Here is a 21299-nt window from a genome sequence, read left to right as displayed (position 1 = left end):
TTGACTTCCTGAAGAGTGAAACACTGTGACACTTTCAGAACCCTGAGAATCTGTCAGATTCTGCTCAGCCAATCACACGAGTCTGGGGGCGGGACTATCTGTTTGACTGACCAATGACACGGCAGGAGGATTATTTTTATAAATAACTTTTGTTAGTCATTATTGTTTGATGACAGTAGTGGCACAGAAATAACACACAGCAGCATCACCGCAAAAACATGAGGTTCTTCCTCAGTCTGTCTGGTTTTCCAGCACTAATATATAAACATTCTTAAATCAAGATATATATACTGGAGAAGAAGCAAAATTATATGAAAAATGCATCAAAATGAAGTGAGTTTGTGCTTTAAACAGTAACAAATATCTTATTATATTTTCCCTTTGAATAAAGTTTATTTTTCTGACTCCATTGGCAGATATTAGTTATTGTTTTAAGCATAAACTCAATTTTGAAAGAATTTAAATTTGACACATTTTTTCAGTGTCAGAACACAACAATAAGACTCTTACAGTTTCCATATCACATTATGTAACACTCAATTATATAACACTCATCTGTATTTATAAATACATTTATATGATATTTAAAGTGTTCATTTCATGCAACATTTTATTATAATTCATTTTCCCCTGAAGGTCCATTTATAATGTTAGCTGTTTTGCATTAAAAACGATAATTTTTTATTTTTTCATGAGCATTTTGAATAAATTTGTACAGTCTGTTTTCACTGCACATCAAATGCTTTTATCTTCCAGATGAAGGTAAAGATGTGAATGTGAACCTGGTCTCTTCTTCTTCCAGATCTTTCTGTGTGTGACGATTTCTCTGATCGTTTAGCAGATGCTGGACTCTAAAACACACACACACACACACACACACACACGAAGAACAGGCCTCAGAAACACCAGGAATACAGCCATACATCATCTCCACAAATATAAACATTCTTAATATCAAATATATATTCAAATACATCCAAAATGAAGTGACTTCATGCTTCTTTGTGTGAAATGATTAATAAATGCTATAACAGTATATAAATAATAGTAATTCATTAATCAAATTGAATCCTTATACTAAATTAAAACAGGGAACAATTCTGATTTTAAAAAAAGAAGAAATCTTATTTCTCATGACTAATCAAATGTCAGATGTCTAATAATCCTGGCATTGTACATTACAGATATTGACGGACTGCTTTTGTAAAAAAAAGAAGAAGCATATTTTATGTAAATGAGTGTGTCGTTGATCATGTGACTCCTTCAGATGTTCTTCAGAACATGATCTGCAGGTTTTGTTCCCATTTCACTCAAACTGCAATGCTCTCAATATAAATTGTAGTGATAGATTGATATGAATATACAGTTGCGTTCCCAGACACCTGTATGAAGTTTAATAAGCAGCAGAATCTAATAAAGCATCTGCAGTTTCTCGTTCTAATTAAATCAGGGCTGTGAAACAGAAACGGTGGTGCGCTGAACACTCACTGCAAAACATGCTTCTCTTACTTAGTATTTTTGTCTTGTTTCCAGTCCAAATATCTAAAGATTCTTAAATCAAGATGCATTTACTAGATGAGTAAAATGCCATAAGATATTATGTCTTGTTTTCTGGAGAAATAAATCAAAATTAAGTGAGTTTTTGCTTAAAACGAGCAAAATTATCTGCCAATGGAGTAAGAAAAATAATCTTGTTTCAGTTTGGATTAAGATTATTTTTCTTACCCCATTGAAGCAGGTATTTTTACCTGCTTCAGGTGTGTGTCTGTACCTGCTTCAGGTGTGTGTCAGTACCTGCTTCAGGTGTGTGTCTGTATCTGCTTCAGGTGTGTGTGTCAGTACCTGCTTCTGGTGTGTGTCTGTATCTGCTTCAGGTGTGTGTGTCAGTACCTGCTTCTGGTGTGTGTCTGTACCTGCTTCAGGTGTGTTGGTGTGTGTCAGTACCTGCTTCTGGTGTGTGTCTGTACCTGCTTCAGGTGTGTGTCAGTACCTGCTTCAGGTGTGTGTCTGTACCTGCTTCAGGTGTGTGTGTCAGTACCTGCTTCTGGTGTGTGTCTGTACCTGCTTCAGGTGTGTGTGTCTGTACCTGCTTCAGGTGTGTGTGTCAGTACCTGCTTCAGGTGTGTGTCAGTACCTGCTTCAGGTGTGTGTCTGTACCTGCTTCAGGTGTGTGTGTCAGTACCTGCTTCTGGTGTGTGTCTGTACCTGCTTCAGGTGTGTGTCTGTACCTGCTTCAGGTGTGTCAGTACCTGCTTCAGGTGTGTGTCAGTACCTGCTTCAGGTGTGTGTCTGTACCTGCTTCAGGTGTGTGTGTCAGTACCTGCTTCTGGTGTGTGTCTGTACCTGCTTCAGGTGTGTGTCAGTACCTGCTTCAGGTGTGTGTCTGTACCTGCTTCAGGTGTGTGTCAGTACCTGCTTCAGGTGTGTGTCTGTACCTGCTTCAGGTGTGTGTGTCAGTACCTGCTTCTGGTGTGTGTCTGTACCTGCTTCAGGTGTGTGTCAGTACCTGCTTCAGGTGTGTGTCTGTACCTGCTTCAGGTGTGTGTCAGTACCTGCTTCAGGTGTGTGTCTGTACCTGCTTCAGGTGTGTGTGTCAGTACCTGCTTCTGGTGTGTGTCTGTACCTGCTTCAGGTGTGTGTCTGTACCTGCTTCAGGTGTGTGTGTCAGTACCTGCTTCAGGTGTGTGTCAGTACCTGCTTCAGGTGTGTGTCTGTACCTGCTTCAGGTGTGTGTGTCAGTACCTGCTTCTGGTGTGTGTCTGTACCTGCTTCAGGTGTGTGTCAGTACCTGCTTCAGGTGTGTGTCTGTACCTGCTTCAGGTGTGTGTCAGTACCTGCTTCTGGTGTGTGTCAGTACCTGCTTCAGGTGTGTGTCAGTACCTGCTTCTGGTGTGTGTCAGTACCTGCTTCAGGTGTGTGTCAGTACCTGCTTCAGGTGTGTGTGTCTGTACCTGCTTCAGGTGTGTGTGTCAGTACCTGCTTCTGGTGTGTGTCTGTACCTGCTTCAGGTGTGTGTCAGTACCTGCTTCAGGTGTGTGTCTGTACCTGCTTCAGGTGTGTGTCAGTACCTGCTTCAGGTGTGTGTCTGTACCTGCTTCAGGTGTGTGTGTCAGTACCTGCTTCTGGTGTGTGTCTGTACCTGCTTCAGGTGTGTGTCAGTACCTGCTTCAGGTGTGTGTCTGTACCTGCTTCAGGTGTGTGTCAGTACCTGCTTCTGGTGTGTGTCAGTACCTGCTTCAGGTGTGTGTCAGTACCTGCTTCTGGTGTGTGTCAGTACCTGCTTCAGGTGTGTGTCAGTACCTGCTTCAGGTGTGTGTCAGTACCTGCTTCTGGTGTGTGTCAGTACCTGCTTCAGGTGTGTGTCAGTACCTGCTTCTGGTGTGTGTCAGTACCTGCTTCAGGTGTGTGTCAGTACCTGCTTCTGGTGTGTGTCTGTACCTGCTTCAGGTGTGTGTCAGTACCTGCTTCAGGTGTGTGTCTGTACCTGCTTCAGGTGTGTGTCTGTACCTGCTTCAGGTGTGTGTGTCAGTACCTGCTTCTGGTGTGTGTCAGTACCTGCTTCAGGTGTGTGTCAGTACCTGCTTCTGGTGTGTGTCAGTACCTGCTTCAGGTGTGTGTCAGTACCTGCTTCTGGTGTGTGTCAGTACCTGCTTCAGGTGTGTGTCAGTACCTGCTTCTGGTGTGTGTCTGTACCTGCTTCAGGTGTGTTGGTGTGTGTCAGTACCTGCTTCTGGTGTGTGTCTGTACCTGCTTCAGGTGTGTGTCAGTACCTGCTTCAGGTGTGTGTCTGTACCTGTTTCAGGTGTGTGTGTCAGTACCTGCTTCTGGTGTGTGTCTGTACCTGCTTCAGGTGTTTGTGTCTGTACCTGCTTCAGGTGTGTGTGTCAGTACCTGCTTCAGGTGTGTGTCAGTACCTGCTTCAGGTGTGTGTCTGTACCTGCTTCAGGTGTGTGTGTCAGTACCTGCTTCTGGTGTGTGTCTGTACCTGCTTCAGGTGTGTGTGTCAGTACCTGCTTCAGGTGTGTGTCAGTACCTGCTTCAGGTGTGTGTCTGTACCTGCTTCAGGTGTGTGTCAGTACCTGCTTCAGGTGTGTGTCTGTACCTGCTTCAGGTGTGTGTCAGTACCTGCTTCAGGTGTGTGTCTGTACCTGCTTCAGGTGTGTGTGTCAGTACCTGCTTCTGGTGTGTGTCTGTACCTGCTTCAGGTGTGTGTCAGTACCTGCTTCAGGTGTGTGTCTGTACCTGCTTCAGGTGTGTGTCAGTACCTGCTTCAGGTGTGTGTCTGTACCTGCTTCAGGTGTGTGTGTCAGTACCTGCTTCTGGTGTGTGTCTGTACCTGCTTCAGGTGTGTGTCTGTACCTGCTTCAGGTGTGTGTGTCAGTACCTGCTTCAGGTGTGTGTCAGTACCTGCTTCAGGTGTGTGTCTGTACCTGCTTCAGGTGTGTGTGTCAGTACCTGCTTCTGGTGTGTGTCTGTACCTGCTTCAGGTGTGTGTCAGTACCTGCTTCAGGTGTGTGTCTGTACCTGCTTCAGGTGTGTGTCAGTACCTGCTTCTGGTGTGTGTCAGTACCTGCTTCAGGTGTGTGTCAGTACCTGCTTCTGGTGTGTGTCAGTACCTGCTTCAGGTGTGTGTCAGTACCTGCTTCAGGTGTGTGTGTCTGTACCTGCTTCAGGTGTGTGTGTCAGTACCTGCTTCTGGTGTGTGTCTGTACCTGCTTCAGGTGTGTGTCAGTACCTGCTTCAGGTGTGTGTCTGTACCTGCTTCAGGTGTGTGTCAGTACCTGCTTCAGGTGTGTGTCTGTACCTGCTTCAGGTGTGTGTGTCAGTACCTGCTTCTGGTGTGTGTCTGTACCTGCTTCAGGTGTGTGTCAGTACCTGCTTCAGGTGTGTGTCTGTACCTGCTTCAGGTGTGTGTCAGTACCTGCTTCTGGTGTGTGTCAGTACCTGCTTCAGGTGTGTGTCAGTACCTGCTTCTGGTGTGTGTCAGTACCTGCTTCAGGTGTGTGTCAGTACCTGCTTCAGGTGTGTGTCAGTACCTGCTTCTGGTGTGTGTCAGTACCTGCTTCAGGTGTGTGTCAGTACCTGCTTCAGGTGTGTGTCTGTACCTGCTTCAGGTGTGTGTCTGTACCTGCTTCAGGTGTGTGTGTCAGTACCTGCTTCTGGTGTGTGTCAGTACCTGCTTCAGGTGTGTGTCAGTACCTGCTTCTGGTGTGTGTCAGTACCTGCTTCAGGTGTGTGTCAGTACCTGCTTCTGGTGTGTGTCAGTACCTGCTTCAGGTGTGTGTCAGTACCTGCTTCTGGTGTGTGTCTGTACCTGCTTCAGGTGTGTTGGTGTGTGTCAGTACCTGCTTCTGGTGTGTGTCTGTACCTGCTTCAGGTGTGTGTCAGTACCTGCTTCAGGTGTGTGTCTGTACCTGCTTCAGGTGTGTGTGTCAGTACCTGCTTCTGGTGTGTGTCTGTACCTGCTTCAGGTGTTTGTGTCTGTACCTGCTTCAGGTGTGTGTGTCAGTACCTGCTTCAGGTGTGTGTCAGTACCTGCTTCAGGTGTGTGTCTGTACCTGCTTCAGGTGTGTGTGTCAGTACCTGCTTCTGGTGTGTGTCTGTACCTGCTTCAGGTGTGTGTGTCAGTACCTGCTTCAGGTGTGTGTCAGTACCTGCTTCAGGTGTGTGTCTGTACCTGCTTCAGGTGTGTGTCTGTACCTGCTTCAGGTGTGTGTCAGTGCCTGCTTCAGGTGTGTGTCTGTACCTGCTTCAGGTGTGTGTGTCAGTACCTGCTTCAGGTGTGTGTCAGTACCTGCTTCAGGTGTGTGTCAGTACCTGCTTCAGGTGTGTGTCTGTACCTGCTTCAGGTGTGTGTCTGTACCTGCTTCAGGTGTGTGTCAGTACCTGCTTCAGGTGTGTGTCTGTACCTGCTTCAGGTGTGTGTGTCAGTACCTGCTTCAGGTGTGTGTCAGTACCTGCTTCAGGTGTGTGTCTGTACCTGCTTCAGGTGTGTGTCAGTACCTGCTTCTGGTGTGTGTCTGTACCTGCTTCAGGTGTGTGTCAGTACCTGCTTCAGGTGTGTGTCTGTACCTGCTTCAGGTGTGTGTCTGTACCTGCTTCAGGTGTGTGTCAGTACCTGCTTCAGGTGTGTGTCTGTACCTGCTTCAGGTGTGTGTCTGTACCTGCTTCAGGTGTGTGTCTGTACCTGCTTCAGGTGTGTGTCAGTACCTGCTTCAGGTGTGTGTCAGTACCTGCTTCAGGTGTGTGTCAGTACCTGCTTCAGGTGTGTGTCAGTACCTGCTTCAGGTGTGTGTCAGTACCTGCTTCTGGTGTGTGTGTGTAATTCATTCCTCTCCATCAGGATGATCCTGTGCCGAAGCTCCTGGAAGATCTGGATATCGGGATTGTCCTCCTCACACACGTCCAGACTGGAGAAACACAGCTTGTCCACCTCTGATTCTGAACACACACACACACACACACACACATACACACACACACACACACACACACACACGAGACGAGATTATAATCAAACATGAGCATCGAGGTCACGCTCAGCTTACTTTTAACATGAAAACTTCATTTATTAGTGTTTTTTGTTGTCACTCATCAGTATTACACTAAAATCATCTTCTGCCTCAGTGTTTCTGTCTGCTTTTCCAGCACAAATATCAAAACATTCTTAAATCAGATGCAAATATCTATTTACTAGTGCTTTGATCACTAAATGACTTCTCACACATAAAACTCTTAATATTTTTCAACGTTTCAAATGGTTTCAATCCAGTGTTGTTAATGTTAACTAATACTGACACTATAATACAGTTTTTAATTTTTTTTACAAAATACAAAATTTTATAATAATTAAGATGTTTTAATATTAGCTTCTTAATTATGAGATGAAAAGTCAAAATGATGACATATTAAATGAACATTATGAGATTAAAGTTAATTATGAGATAAATTGAAATTGAGATAAAAAATTTAAATTATGACATACTAAATTGAAATGAGATTTAAAGTCAAAATTATCACACAATCAAAATTATGACAAAATGTTGAAATTACAACAGTAAGAATTATGATATAAAAAGTTGAAATTATGACAAAATGTCGAAATTATGACATACTAAATCAAAATTATGAGATTAGAGTCAAAATTATGACATACTTAATCAAAATAATTAGATTTAAAGTCAAAAGTATGACACTAAATCAAAATTATGACAAAATGTTGAAATTATGACAGTCATAATTGACAAAATGTTGAAATTATGACAGAATTATGAGATAAATTCAAAATTATGACATACTAAATCAAAATTATGAGATAAAGTCAAAATTGTGACATTATAAATAAAAGTTATGACTGAACATTTTTTAATTGATATACTTAATTAAAGGTATGAGATTAAAACAGATAAGAAAATTGTTTTAGTTAGTATACTGCAAAAAATGCTTTTCTTACTTAGTATTTTTGTCTTGTTTCCAGTCCAAATATCAAACATTTCTTAAATCAAGATCCATTTACTAAAGTAGTAAAAATGACATAAGATATTATGTCTTGTTTTCTGGGGAAATAAATCAAAATGAAGTGAGTTTTTGTTTAAAACAAGCAAATTATCTGACAATGGGTTGAGAAAAATAATCCTGTTTCTGTTTGAATTAAGATTATTTTTCTGACCGCATTGGCAGATCATTTTGCTTTTTTTTAAGCATCAACTCACTTAATTTTGATTTATTCCCCCGAAAAACAGGACATCTAATGTCATTTTACTCATCTAGTAAATGCATCTTGATTTAAGAATTTTTTTGATATTTGGACTGGAAACAAGACAGAAATACTGAGTAAGAAAAGCATTTTTTGCAGTGTAGAAAATAAAACTGAAATTCGAGAGAGGACCAGAGAGGAAAATCATGTAATAAACTTCAGTTTTTAGGCTAGTGTTCCTGCTGATCGTTTGATTTTCATCTTCAGCCTCATTAAGATCTCAGCATCGTTCCCCATAATAACGCATAATCAGATGAGAGCCTAGTTGAACACTCGTTAGTGTAATTAGAGTCAGAGTCTACACTGCAAAAATGCTTTTCTTACTCAGTATTTTTGTCTGGTTTCCAGTCTAAATATCTAAAAAAATCTTAAATCAAGAAGCATTTACTAGATGAGTAAAATGCCATAAAATATTATGCCTTGTCTTCTGGGGAAATAAATAAAAATTAAGTGAGTTGTTGCTTAAAACAAGCCAAATTATCTGACAATGGGGTGAGAAAAATAATCCGGTTTCTGTTTGAATTAAGATTATTCTTCTCACTCCATTGGCAGCTTGTTTTAAGCAACAACTCACTTCATTTTGATTAATTCCCCCAGAAAACAAGACATAATATCTTGTCATTTTACTCATCTAGTAAATGCTTCTTGATTTAAGAATCTTTAGATATTTGGACTGGAAACAAGACAGAAATACTGAGTAAGAAGAGTATTTTTGCAGTGTATATACGGGGTTATTGATGGCTTTCGCTGGACTGGAAGCGCCAGAATCTCAGCGTCTCCAAGGGAACAGAGACTCACACCCGTCAGGCAGAACCAGGGCAAGGAGCTATTTTTGAGGCAGGCCATGCTTTTTATCCAAAGCCACAGATGGCAAGCACACACACACACACACACACACACACACAGGTGGTTTTCACCTTCACCTAGTTGAGCACATCGCAGGTACTGTAGGATCTTCGGCAGGCCGAGGTCCAGAACGTCTCGAGGAGGGAAAGTGAGCGGGCAGTTCCTCAGACTCAAAGCCTTCAGTGAGATCAGATTCCCTGTAGAAGAAGAGAAGAGTCACATCACACACACATCTTCATCTTCATCTTCATCACGCACTGCAAAAAATGCTTTTCTTAGTATTTTTGTCTTGTTTCCAGTCCAAATATCTAAGAATTCTTAATCAAGATGCATTTACTAGATGAGTAAAATGCCATAAGATATTATGTCTTGTCGGGGGGAATTAATCAAAATTAAGTGAATTGATGCTTAAAAAAAAAGCAAAATGATCTGCCAATGGGGTCAGAAGAATAATCTTAATTCAAACAGAAACCGGATTATTTTTCTCACCTCATTGGCAGATAATTTTGCTTGTTTTAAGCAACAACTCACTTAATTTTTACTTATTTCCCCAGAAAACAAGACATAATATCTTATGGCATTTTACTACTTTAGTAAATGGATCTTGATTTAAGAAATGTTTGATATTTGGACTGAAAACAAGACAAAAATACTGAGTAAGAAGAGCATTTTTTGCAGTGTGTCCTCTGTGTGATATTAGACGCAGATTCGGGTTTATGAATCTTACACAGAGATGATAACATTTTTTAACATTTTTCACCGCTTACATGCTGGGTTGTTTCAACACAACTTTGGGTCAAATACAAACCCAGCGGTTGGGTTAAAATTTTAAATTAAATTTTTAACCCAGTGTTTGGGTTTGTCCATATTTTACCCAAAATTGAGTTAAAACAACCCAGCATTTTTTAGAGTTCACCTTGGATCCTGTTTCACAGTTTGCGTTCTCGAACACTGTTGTGTGTGAATGAACAGCCAGAACACATTCAAAGTTTCTGTTTTCTGTGAGAACGGTGTGTGTTAGCGGCCCCTGAGTTAATAACTAATGATCTCTACAACGGAAGTGAATCAATCAAAACTAACTTTATCTGGACAATAACTCTATTCTAGATCTGCTGTAAAGCCAAAACAATCTCTGCTACTGTAATCTCCTGTTATCACTGTAAAGCTGCTGTGAAACAGTCTATATTGTTAACCTGTTAGCTAGCATCGGCCCGTGGGTGGGCCGTCGGAGGCGTGGCTATACTTTTATTAATTTTTTAAGCTTTGTTATATTGTTAAAGCGCTGTATAAATGAAGGAGACGTGACGTGACGTACCCAGCTCCGGGGGAAGCGCTGTGATCGGGTTTCCCTCCAAGAGGAACGTCTTCAAGCACCTTAAACACAAGAGTTGATAAAACATGCACAAATATCTAAAATCGTAAGAATTAATGCCTTAATATTGATTTAGGAATGTTTAGATATTTGTGCTGGAAAATAAGACAGAAAACCTCAGGAAGAACAGCATTTTTACACTGAAAATGCAATGATTCTGTGATATAATATTTGTGTCTAAAGCTGTAAAATTGATCACACCGCAAATAAAATTATGTTTTTCTTCAGTGTTTCTGTCTGTTTTCCAGCACTAATATCTAAACATTCTTAAATCAAGATACATTTACTGGAGAAGAAGAAAAATTACTGAAGATATTAAGTCTTGCTTTCTGAAAAATGTATTAAAATGAAGTGAGTTTGAGCTTAAAACAAGAACAAATATCAGCCAACGGAGTCAGAAAAATAAACGTAAAAACAAGATCATATGGAAACACTTTATTTAAAGGCTTTATGTTTAATGCAGTATACAGATATTCATAATGTATGTTATAATGCAGTATATCTTTTAATAAATAATTGTAACCAAAGTTAAAATGCATTATAATATTTGCAGATTCCTTGTTACATCTGAAATTGGTTGTTTGTCGTGTGTTTCAATGCTTCACTTTTTAAAGACACGACAGAAGGTATTATAACTGTGGTTATAATTATTCATGAGATCATACAATGCATTATAAGAAGACATAATTAATGCATTAAAAAACTTTTATAATTCATTATATAAAAGGCTTTAAGTAAAGTGTTACTGATTATTTGTCTGCACTACACTTTTCACAAAACGACTAGTAAGTAATTTTCCTTCTCAAATAAATGTATCTTGAAATAAGATTAACTTTATACTGGAAAATGAGACAAAACTACAGAGGAAGACTATGATTTCCTTCATATCTGTGCTTGTTTCTTTCATATCACCCCACTCTCTCTTGTTGCATGATAAAATCATCACATCATCATCGTTATATTTTTTGTCTTTTTGTATTTATTTAACCGTTGCGTCTCGCTCGTGACACGGCGTTCTAAAAGTGCAGCGCTCGAGTTAAAAGAAGTTCAACTTTTAAAAAACGCGTCTCTAGACTTTGTGCTTTTGTTCGTTCTACTGACCTGAATGTAGACCTGACCTGAAAACAGTGGAAAGGGTGAAAAATGCAACGTCTCGAGGAGCGTTTATAAAAGATGAACTTCTTTTAAAGCTGCACTGTGTAACTTTTTCAAAGTTAAAGTCTCCCTGTGGTGAAAATCCAGCTTTTAATGTTGTTTATGTGTCTATGTGGTGTTTTTAATGTGCTTTAAGACAAACCATGTGTAAATTCATAAGTCGACTCCATTGCTGAGTATTTCCTCCTTAAAACTGCAGTGAACCAAAGACAGTCTCAAAAACACGCTTTGAAATCGCTGGTGTTTCTGACGTCACAAACTACCTTGTAACCAATCAGATCAACGTGTGATCGTCAACCAGTGGATCTCTGAGCTGAGTGAGTGAGTGGAGGCGGGGCTCATTTGCATATTCATAGAACCGCACATACTAAATGAGGCAAGGGTGTCGAGTTACATTCAGGATATTTTAAGACATGAAGACATTTTTTCAAGGAAAAAACACATTTAATTAGGTCATTTTGGTGATCAAAGATGAGTTTTAAGGGATATGGGTTCGAATTATGATTTAATCTTTGTGGGGGTCTCTTTAAAAAAAGAAAAAAAAGTAGCCTATGAGCAGGCGCGGTGTAGCTTACTAATGTAAATAAATAAAAATGTTTAATAAAAAAGCGTTGCTAACACAATTCAATTTAAATAGTACATTTGGTTTAATTTGTCATTTAATGAAGTCTAATATGTGTTGTTATATATCCAGTGGAAGAACTTTTGCCAAGCGTGTCAGAGGTTCTGGGTTCTAATCCGCACTCGTATAGCCGATTATGTTTATCAGTGGTTGTATATCAGGCAAGGACACGTTTGTGTGCATTTTGTTTTGTAATTTCACCGGAACGAATAGAGAGTCTCCACAACGGATTGAAGCGCGCGTCCGAGTGAAGACTGTGCGCGAGCAACAAGAGAACACAGTATCCGCACCACTGATCGCAGCGGCAATGAGCATTTTGATCACTTGATTTCAAAAACAACACATTTCAGCGCTAGATCGCCTCTTATTTAACAAACGAACTAAATGAATGCTCTGCTAGTTAACTGAAGATGTTTTATTTATTTGTATTGGTACATTCGTGCCGCGAGATGTTTCAAAAGTGGAGGGGACAATATCGACCTTGGCAAAAAGTGGTGGCGACATGTCCCACCCGCAAATTACGCCTATGCTAAAATAACACTTGCCTGATGGGTTATGCTACTGCTAGATCGGGCGTTGACGTCACTTCTGTGAGTTGAGAAAAGTCAGTAAAAGTCCTGGCAGAAAGCGAAGCATAAGGATGTAGTGTGATGACGATCCGAGATCCCGCAAGATCCATGTGTTTGGCATCTTGTCCTATCTTTTAAGTCACGCTACAGTAGTCTGAACGAAATAGTGCTTTATTTGTAATTTAAAATAATGGTGCTGATGATTTTTAGAGACCCCCACAGGTGTATGATTTTACTGCTTTCATGGGAGCTCATCCTCTCTCTATGGGAGCTCAGCTCCCACTGGCTCCCACGTAATTCGAACCATGGATATAATTATTGACTACAGGGGGACTTTAACAAAATTGAAATAATGAGTCAATACATCACCAATCCTTCTTCCAAAATTGTTTATTTGTCTTACCCTGACTCACTATGGTAAGCCTGTTATAAGTGTTTATATTATACAGCTGTCGGGATGGTTTTGGCGGGAAATTGTCTCATACGTCACTCGTCACATCCGTAAATCGAGAAAAGTTGCTCCGGCTACTTTTAACCTCTGGAGAATCACACGTTTTAAACAAACGCGGAACAGAGGAGAGTCTGCTGGAGAAAAGGGATTTGTAAATGTTGTAAAAGCGTTGCGGAGATGATAGTGTTTTATCACTCAACAGGAGAGAAAGGTGTTTTATTGTCTTCTAGTCAGTTTGAGATCTCCATATGTTTTATGAGACATATTCATCCAAAGCACAACCAAAACAATGTTCTTCTGCAAAATGCATGCAGTTCTGTGTTTTAACCACTAGAGGGACAGAAAAATACAACCTTGAGCGTTTTTAAAGGGGTCATATAATGCCATTTTTGTACAAGCTAATATGATTCTTTAGGGTCTAAATTAAAAGTTTGTAATGTACTTTAATTAAAAATTCTCATTAGTATTGAAAGAAAACACTAATTTTACCTGGTCAAAAACAGCTGTTTTCAGCACGCCGTTTAAGTGCATGTGTCTTTAAATGATAATGAGCTTTGCTCACCCCACCCCTCTGTTCTGTGCGGACACCGTTTGTAACACAATAACACAATAACCATAACGCGTTGTTCATTATAAACGTGGGATTATGAATTATATTGAGAACGTCGTACATAGAAAACATGCCGTAATGTACCCTGAGTGTAAACAGCCGCATTCATCATGAAGCGTGCAGCAAGCGATTTGCAAAGATTAATATAAAGATTAATATAAAGGTTAATAAAACGTTACACTCACTTCTTCTTCTGGAGGTGCAGCACGAACACAAATAGTTGGTACCGATCCTTTTTTCAGGAGCAGCTTCTTAGCAAATAACCAGCTTTACTGATCCTCGTTTGTAAAGCAGTCTGGTGAAATGATTCACGCAAACATGATAGCATGGATGTTGATCGTGGGGAATCCCGAGGGAATCCCGGCGTCAATGCTTTGGGAATATTCCATAAAAACATCAAAATGACTGCTGTGTTCCTTATTACACCCAAGAACAGAACGCCACAATCGCTTAGACGACGCCATTCTTCTCCAGCATATCAATGCACTATGATTGACAGCTCGCTCACGAGCGAGGGCGGGTCTGTGTTGAAACGCTGCTGTCAATCACAATAGTGGGAGGGGCGTCGATTTTGTGACGTCACAAAATCGAACGGCTTGATTTCAGAGAGGGTCAAACATATAAGGAGATTAAAAAAAAACACTGGATGGATTTTTATCATTTTATGATGGTTGTGTACAGGCACTGCCAACACACATTTCAGTACAATCAACTTGTAAAAGTGCATGTACCATTATATGACCAATGGGAAAGTAGCGCAGTGGAACGGAACTATTTAACACGGACTATTCCTTTAAAACACTAGTTTGACTCACATGTGCTGTCCGACAGCGGCTGGAAGAGCTGAGATCTGATTATTCCTCACATCCAGCCAGAGCAGAGACGGGAAACTGCTGAAGAAGCGCTCCGGGAGCCCGCAGATCTCATTACCCTCCAGATATAGGCTCTACAACACAGAATATCCAACACCATCTCATGAAAGTGCGGATCTACAGCACGAATTGTATTTATCGTGCAATTTATACGCAAAAAAGAGTTTTTACGTGCATATGATACGCACTAACCCCTTACGTACACTGCAGAAATGCTTTTCTTACTCAGTATTTTTGTCTTGTTTCCAGTCCAAATATCTAGAAATTCTTAAATCAAGATGCATTTACTAGATGAGTAAAATGCCATAAGATTGTAAGTCTTGTTTTCCAGGGGAATTAATCTTAAAACAAGTACATTATCTGCCAATGGGGTGACAGAAATAATCTTAATTCAAACATAAACAAGATTATTTTTCTTACCCCATTGGCAGATAATTTTGCTTTTTTTAAGTAAAAACTTAATTTGTATTTATTTCCCCAGAAAACAAGACATTATATCTATGTATAAATGCATCTTGATTTTAGAATTTTTTGATATTTGGACTGGAAATAAGACAAAAATACTAAGTAAGAAAAGCATTTCTGCATTGTAGGATTAGTGGTGTGGAGTAGGTATTACACGCCATAAATTACGTATCATATGCACGGTAAAACTGCGTATCATATGCACGTGCAAAAAAAAATTACGTATAAATTGCACGATAAATACAATTTGTGCTTTAGATACGCACTTTCATGAGCTAGAACTGTACCGGAAATGACGTCACGATGCGATCAGCCTGAAGGAGTGCATCGATCCCCTGTGGGACATTATTCTGGAATGTTATTTTCCAAGAGATCATTTGGAAAAAAGCTTGGCTGCTTCCTTTTCGGTTTTGTATATAGCTAACAAAATTCGGGAATTACATTTGAAAATTCTTCATAATTTTTATGTTAAAATAAAAATTATACTTTATCAAAAATGTATGGATATTGATGAAATTTGCTCATTTTGTTCAGATCAGTCAGAAAAATCTCTTTTGTGAGCGTTACCATTCTAAAAACTTCTGGGAAGACTTATCTGTACAAGTTCAACAGAATTCTGGTTATAATTGTGAAATAACATCCAATGATGTTATTACATATTTTGAATCAAAAGATGCTTCTGTCAATTTTATGATGAACCATATGATATTATTTGGTAAGTTTTATATTCATAAAAGTAAAATAAATCATTCTAAACCTTGTCTGAAGGTCTTTATGGCTGATTTTCATTAATATATTGAGTCTCTCCAATGTACAAATAACAAAAAATGTAGAGAGACAATCTTATACGCTAAAGAGTTGAAGCTTATTGAAATTTGAAATTATATGCTGTCTTTATTTAAATGCTAATTAATGATTTATTTGTTTATTTTCTTCATTTCTATTTAAATCAATAGTATTATATCTATTGCCTGTTGTTTTCCTTTTTCTTTTCTTTCCTTATGTATTGTAAACCTGATTTCCTTTAAGTTACTATCTTTTTGGATGTCTTGTTATAGTTGTTAATGTTTTATGTGTGTATTAATGTTTAAAATCACCTGTAGATGCGTCATCTGGAGCACAGAATCTGAGATGTTCTTCAGTCCTCTTCTGCGCATGTGCAGCACCACTGCTCTTTCTGCACAGTCGAGGCTCTCGTGATCATAATCGATCATATTCCTGTTGAAAGGTTATGGTGTAGGCTAATATTTACATCTGACTGTCGGATGGGATGTTGTGAGTCGTTGCTATGGTGACGGCACATGAAAGCGAAACCACTACGGTGAGCGTAGAAGGACAAACATCCAAACGCGTTTGAAATAAACAGAGAAGGAATCTTAATAATTTATCTGTGAAACAGCAAAGTACAGTTATTTAAACCAAAACATAAAAGTAAAAATTAAAGAAAATACCCCATAATGAAGTAATTGTCAATAGAATAGGTCTATATGAAGTATTTATTCTGACTAAATGTTTGGCCATGTAATAAAATGCATAAATGTGGTAAAGCATAATTATTAATGTCAAAAATATTAGGCTGTATTATAAAGAACGAAAAAAATCTCATCTTTGTGAAGTTCCATTTTTTTATTTTTTTTTTTACGATCAGCAGGGTTATTAAACTAGTTAACTAAAACTATAAAAACATTTTATATAGGCCTACCTGAAATAAAAAATAAAAAATAAATAAAATATATATATATATATATTAAACAGCTAGTTGCCAAGGCAACATTTCTACCAAGTAAAAAAAAAAACATAACAACTACATTTTAACATTTTAAACAACTACAAAATTACTAAAATAACAAAATGACTAACTTTAATTAAAAATGAAATAGAAAATATCAAAATACAAACTGAAATATTAACAAAAACTGTATACAGTCATTACGTTCATATGTCATTACGTTCATATGTCATTAAGTTGTATGACTCTGTATTCCCCTATTGTTATTGTTATTGCAATAATAAAAAATAATAATAAAAAAACATCACCAGAAAAAAAAAAAAGACAAAAACCATTTGTACAGTTCAGTGTCGCGAGCGCGCGCGCGTGCCCGAGTCTCGCGCAGGGGAGGTTCATATAAACGCGCCGGCGCTGAAGCTCGTATTCAGTTCGAGTCTGTGTGTGTGTATGTGTGTGTGTGTGATCTCTGGAGCAGATCCTCGGTGTTCCTCACTCACAGATGCTCGTGTTTTAGAGCATCAGCAGCATCAGGTTCAGTCGCGCTGAAAGGAATGAGATCAGAGCATCAATGTTTCACTGGGGAAAGTGGAAGAAGAGGATGGGAGCGAACAGTTCATCCAAGAGACCCGTGTTCGACGACAAAGAGGATGGTGAGAGCTCAAACTGCACATTATAACACTCACAACATCACCAAACCTCACGTGCACTCGCAACATGGCGTTATTAAACACTGGTTATGACTTTTAAACAGTTCATTAGATGCAGTGTTTCTGATGTAACAGCAGTGAGAAACATCTGACTGACAGATGAGCTTTAGGTGTTTGGTGAATGCTTGCTTACACCTAAATGTGTGTGTCATCTGTACACTGCAGAAAATGCTTTTCTTACATAGTGTTTTTGTCTTGTTTCCAGTCCAAATATCAAAAAAAAAAAAAAAAAAAAAAAAAAAAAAAATCAAGATGCATTTACAATAGTAAAATAAGATATTATGTCTTGTTTTCTGGGGAAATAAGTGAGTAGTTGCTTAAAAAAAGAAAAATTATCTTCCAATGGGGTGAGAAAAATAATCCTGTTTCTGTTTGGATTAAGATTATTTTTCTGACCCCATTGGAAGATAATTTTGCTTGTTTTAAGCAAAAACTCACTTTTGATTAATTCCCTTGGAAAACAAGACATAAAATCTTATGGCATTTTACTCATCTAGTAAATGCATATTCATTTAAGAATTTTTAGATATTTAGACTGGAAACAAGTAAAAAATGCGAAGTAGGAAAAGCATTTTTGCAGTGTATTATATGCAGATTATGAGTTTCAGAATGCAGCCACAATCTATATGTATTTATTTCTCATATTTCTTGGTGCATTTATTAATGGTTATTGATAGTAAAACATGCATTATTCTTCATCTAAGTTCACTTTTACTGAGTATTGTATGTTTCAAAGTGTAGTATGCCATACTTATCACATAAATACAGAAGACAGACCATACTGATTGTTCTGAAGTTACGCATCGCAAATGCAAATTGCGTGTTATATTTCAAATGCAATTCATGCAACAATGTGACTGTAGAGAACTAGAGATCTGCTACGGTCTGTTTGAACAAAACCTGCCAATTACATCATTTGCTGTTTAATTGGTTCATTAGCGAGGATTATGGAAATCCAGGGGAATTATGGTTATTTATCAGTTGGATTGTGCTGGAACTGAATGTGTCACATTGAAAGACGAGACCTGAAGTCTGCTGTAGGGCAGAACGTGTCACGAACGCCAGAAACGAGGTCAGTTCACTGTGGGTTTATGATCATATGGAGCGAGTGTGGAATGACCCATTTAGTTACAGTACTGACTCACACTTACCTCTGTTACGCAAAATCACTGCGCTAATCAATGTGGACGTAATTACAGTTGTGTCGAGGTGTGTCGAGGTGTGTCGAGGTGTGTCGAGTTGTTTAGTTTAGTTGAGTTGTGTTGTTGTGTTGAGTCGTGTCGTTTCATGTCGAGTCGTAAGTCGTGTCGAGTCGTGTTGAGTTCAGTTGTGTCGAGTCGTGTTGTGTTGTGTTGAGTTGTGTTGTCATGTTGAGTTGTTGAGTTGTTGAGTTCAGTTGTGTTCAGTTGTGTTGTGTTGAGTTGTGTTGAGTTGTGTTGAGTTGTGTTGAGGTGTGTTGAGGTGTGTTGAGGTGTGTTGAGGTGTGTTGAGGTGTGTTGAGGTGTGTTGTGTTGTGTTGAGTTGTGTTGTCGTGTTGAGTTGTTGAGTTCAGGTGTGTTGAGGTGTGTTGAGGTGTGTTGAGGTGTGTCGAGTTGTTTAGTTTAGTTGAGTTGTCGAGTTGTGTTGTTGTGTTGAGTTGTGTCGTTTCATGTCGAGTCATAAGTCGAGTCGTGTTGAGTTCAGTTGTGTTATGTTGTGTCGAGTTGTGTCGAGTTGTGTCGAGTTGTGTCGAGTTGTGTTGAGTTGTGTTGTCGTGTTGAGTTCCGTTGAGTTGTGTTGTGGTGTCGAGTTGAGTTGTGTTGAGTTGTGTTGAGTTGTGTTGAGTTGTGTTGAGTTGTGTTGAGTTGTGTTGTCGTGTTGAGTTGTTGAGTTCAGGTGTGTTGAGTTCCGTTGTGTTGTGTTGTGTTGAGTTGTTGAGTTGAGGTGTGTTGAGGTGTGTTGAGTTCCGTTGAGTTGTGTTGAGGTGTGTTGTGTTGAGTTGTGTTGAGTTGTGTTGTCGTGTTGAGTTGTTGAGTTCAGGTGTGTTGAGTTCCGTTGAGTTGTGTTGTGTTGTGTTGAGTTGAGGTGTGTTGAGGTGTGTTGAGTTCCGTTGAGTTGTGTTGAGTTCCGTTGAGTTGTGTTGAGGTGTGTCGAGTTGTTTAGTTTAGTTGAGTTGTCGAGTTGTGTCGAGTTGTGTTGTTGTGTTGAGTCGTGTCGTTTCATGTCGAGTCATAAGTCGTGTCGAGTCGTGTTGAGTTCAGTTGTGTTGTGATGTTGTGTTGAGTCGTGTCGAGTCATCAGTCGTGTCGAGTTGAGTTGAGTTGTTGAGTTGTGTTGTGTTGTGTTGTGTTGAGTTGTTGAGTTCAGGTGTGTTGAGTTCCGTTCAGTTGTGTTGAATTGTGTTTAGTTGAGTCGTGTGAGTGGAGTTGTGTTGAGGTGTGTTGAATTGTTGAGTTGTGTGTTGAGTCGAGTCTTGTTGAGTTCCGTTGTGTTGTGTTGAGGTGTGTTGTGTTGTCAAGTTGAGTTGTGTTGAGTTGAGTCGTTACGAACAAAGGTTCTCCCAGTGATGTTAATAGAATGTTCAGAGTTCTCAGGTCTTTAATCATGTTCTCAAACATTAGCACACAAACATTATTCATACATCGTTCATGGAGCGTTATTTCTGAAACATTGTAGTTGGACTTTCATCATCTAACATTTTTTAAATATTGCTTGTTTCAGAACGTTCAGAGAACATTCAAAAGTAACGTTGCCATAATGTTTGCAAAATGGAATGTTTCCTTAACATTCGCTTTACGTTAATAACATTTTCATAAATTAACGGGAATGTTAGCAAAACTTTCTCAGAACATGTTTTCGTTCTCTGAGAGACATATCAAACTAAAGAATGAATGTGTTCTTTGTACAGTCCAGTATATGGAAGTGTATTGCTTTGTTGTTTTGATGTACATTACTCCAGCTGGAAGAACAAGGGAAAGAAGGATGGCTAGAAAACTAGAAAAGCTCAGTTTGTCAAGGCAACCTCTGAATGTTGGATTGATTCATAAAGCCTGTTCTGACATCCTTGGCATTTTGAGGTTATTGTGTTGCTGGACATTCAGACAAAGAAACAACGAACATTCTGCACTGAAATGAACTGAGACCGCTTTCATTCAGAAGTTACTTGTAAAGGAATTATAAAGAAACAGCAACACATTGAATTAAACGTGTAAAGACTGAACGTTCTCCAATAATTTATTACAGTGTTGATGCACATCTGTGGAGTTTCAATCATCTATGACAATCCAATAGATGATAAACAGTGTTTGATGAATGTTTCTTAATCTCCAGGAGGAATTACTGTCAGAGATGTGTTGAGTCGTGCTGTGTTGAGTTGTGCTGTGTTGATTTGTGCTGTGTCGAGTTGTGCTGTGTCGAGTCGTGCTGTGTCGAGTCGTGCTGTGTCGAGTCGTGCTGTGTTGAGTTGTGCTGTGTTGATTTGTGCTGTGTCGAGTCGTGCTGTGTCGAGTCGTGCTGTGTCGAGTTGTGCTGTGTCGAGTTGTTGAGGTGTTGAGGTGTTGTGTTGAGGTGTTGAGGTGTTGAGGTGTTGTGTTGAGGTGTTGAGGTGTTGAGGTGTTGTGTCGAGTTGTGTCGAGTTGTGTCGAGTTGTGTCGTGTTTAGTTCAGTTGTGTCGTGTTGTTCAGGATAAGATCGTACACTGTAAACAATGGTCGTGATTTTAACGGTAAAAGTTTCCATACTTCCGTATACGGTCAATAACTGTGATAGATCTAAGCGTACATTTAAAGGGCTGGTTGATTATGATTTGACTTTTCTAACTTTAGTTAGTGTGTAATGTTGCTGTTTGAGCATAAACAACATCTGCAAAGTTACGACGCTCAAAGTTCAAAGCAAAGGGAGATATTTGCTTTTACAGAAATCTTTTTTTAAGAACTACAACAAACGGCTGGTAGAGACTACACCACACTCCTCCCGGGATAGTGACATCACCAACCCTAAAATTTACATAAACCCCGCCCCCGGAACACGATTTATAGATTATCAAGATAGAATATGCTAATCAATGACTAGAAGATAACTACACATAAGCTTCATAAATTCATCAACTAATTATTCAGAAATGTCCTGTTGCTTCTACATGTTGTCTCTTCTTCTTGAGTCTCTCC

At 39.2% G+C, this 21299-nt stretch overlaps 2 protein-coding genes across 3 annotated transcripts in view; one reads left to right on the top strand and one right to left on the bottom strand.

Annotated features, from left to right (window-relative positions):
* Positions 1-658: 658 nt before the first annotated feature.
* Positions 659-15932, bottom strand: LOC311070189 (uncharacterized protein; the record flags this gene model as incomplete). The annotated part of the gene is made up of 6 exons (XM_084093921.1): positions 659-851; positions 6303-6441; positions 8674-8799; positions 9918-9976; positions 14197-14327; positions 15816-15932. 6 exons carry the CDS (start codon positions 15930-15932, stop codon positions 746-748), a joined length of 678 nt encoding a protein of 225 aa, XP_083950047.1. The 3' UTR covers positions 659-745.
* A 954-nt stretch (positions 15933-16886) lies between these two features.
* The window catches only part of stk32c (serine/threonine kinase 32C), a 70633-nt gene continuing 66220 nt past the window's right edge, over positions 16887-21299 (top strand). For both annotated transcript variants that reach the window (XM_084093950.1, XM_084093949.1), the window contains exon 1: positions 16887-17097. In XM_084093950.1, the coding sequence (XP_083950076.1) occupies positions 17016-17097 (82 nt within the window). In that variant the 5' untranslated portion in view covers positions 16887-17015. The remainder of the gene's footprint in view (positions 17098-21299) is intronic.

This window comes from Abramis brama, assembly GCF_963993115.1.
Source record: "Abramis brama genome assembly, chromosome: 19".
NCBI lineage: Eukaryota > Metazoa > Chordata > Actinopteri > Cypriniformes > Leuciscidae > Abramis > Abramis brama.
Note: the sequence above shows the minus strand (reverse complement) of the source record. Positions and strands in the feature narration are given on the sequence as shown.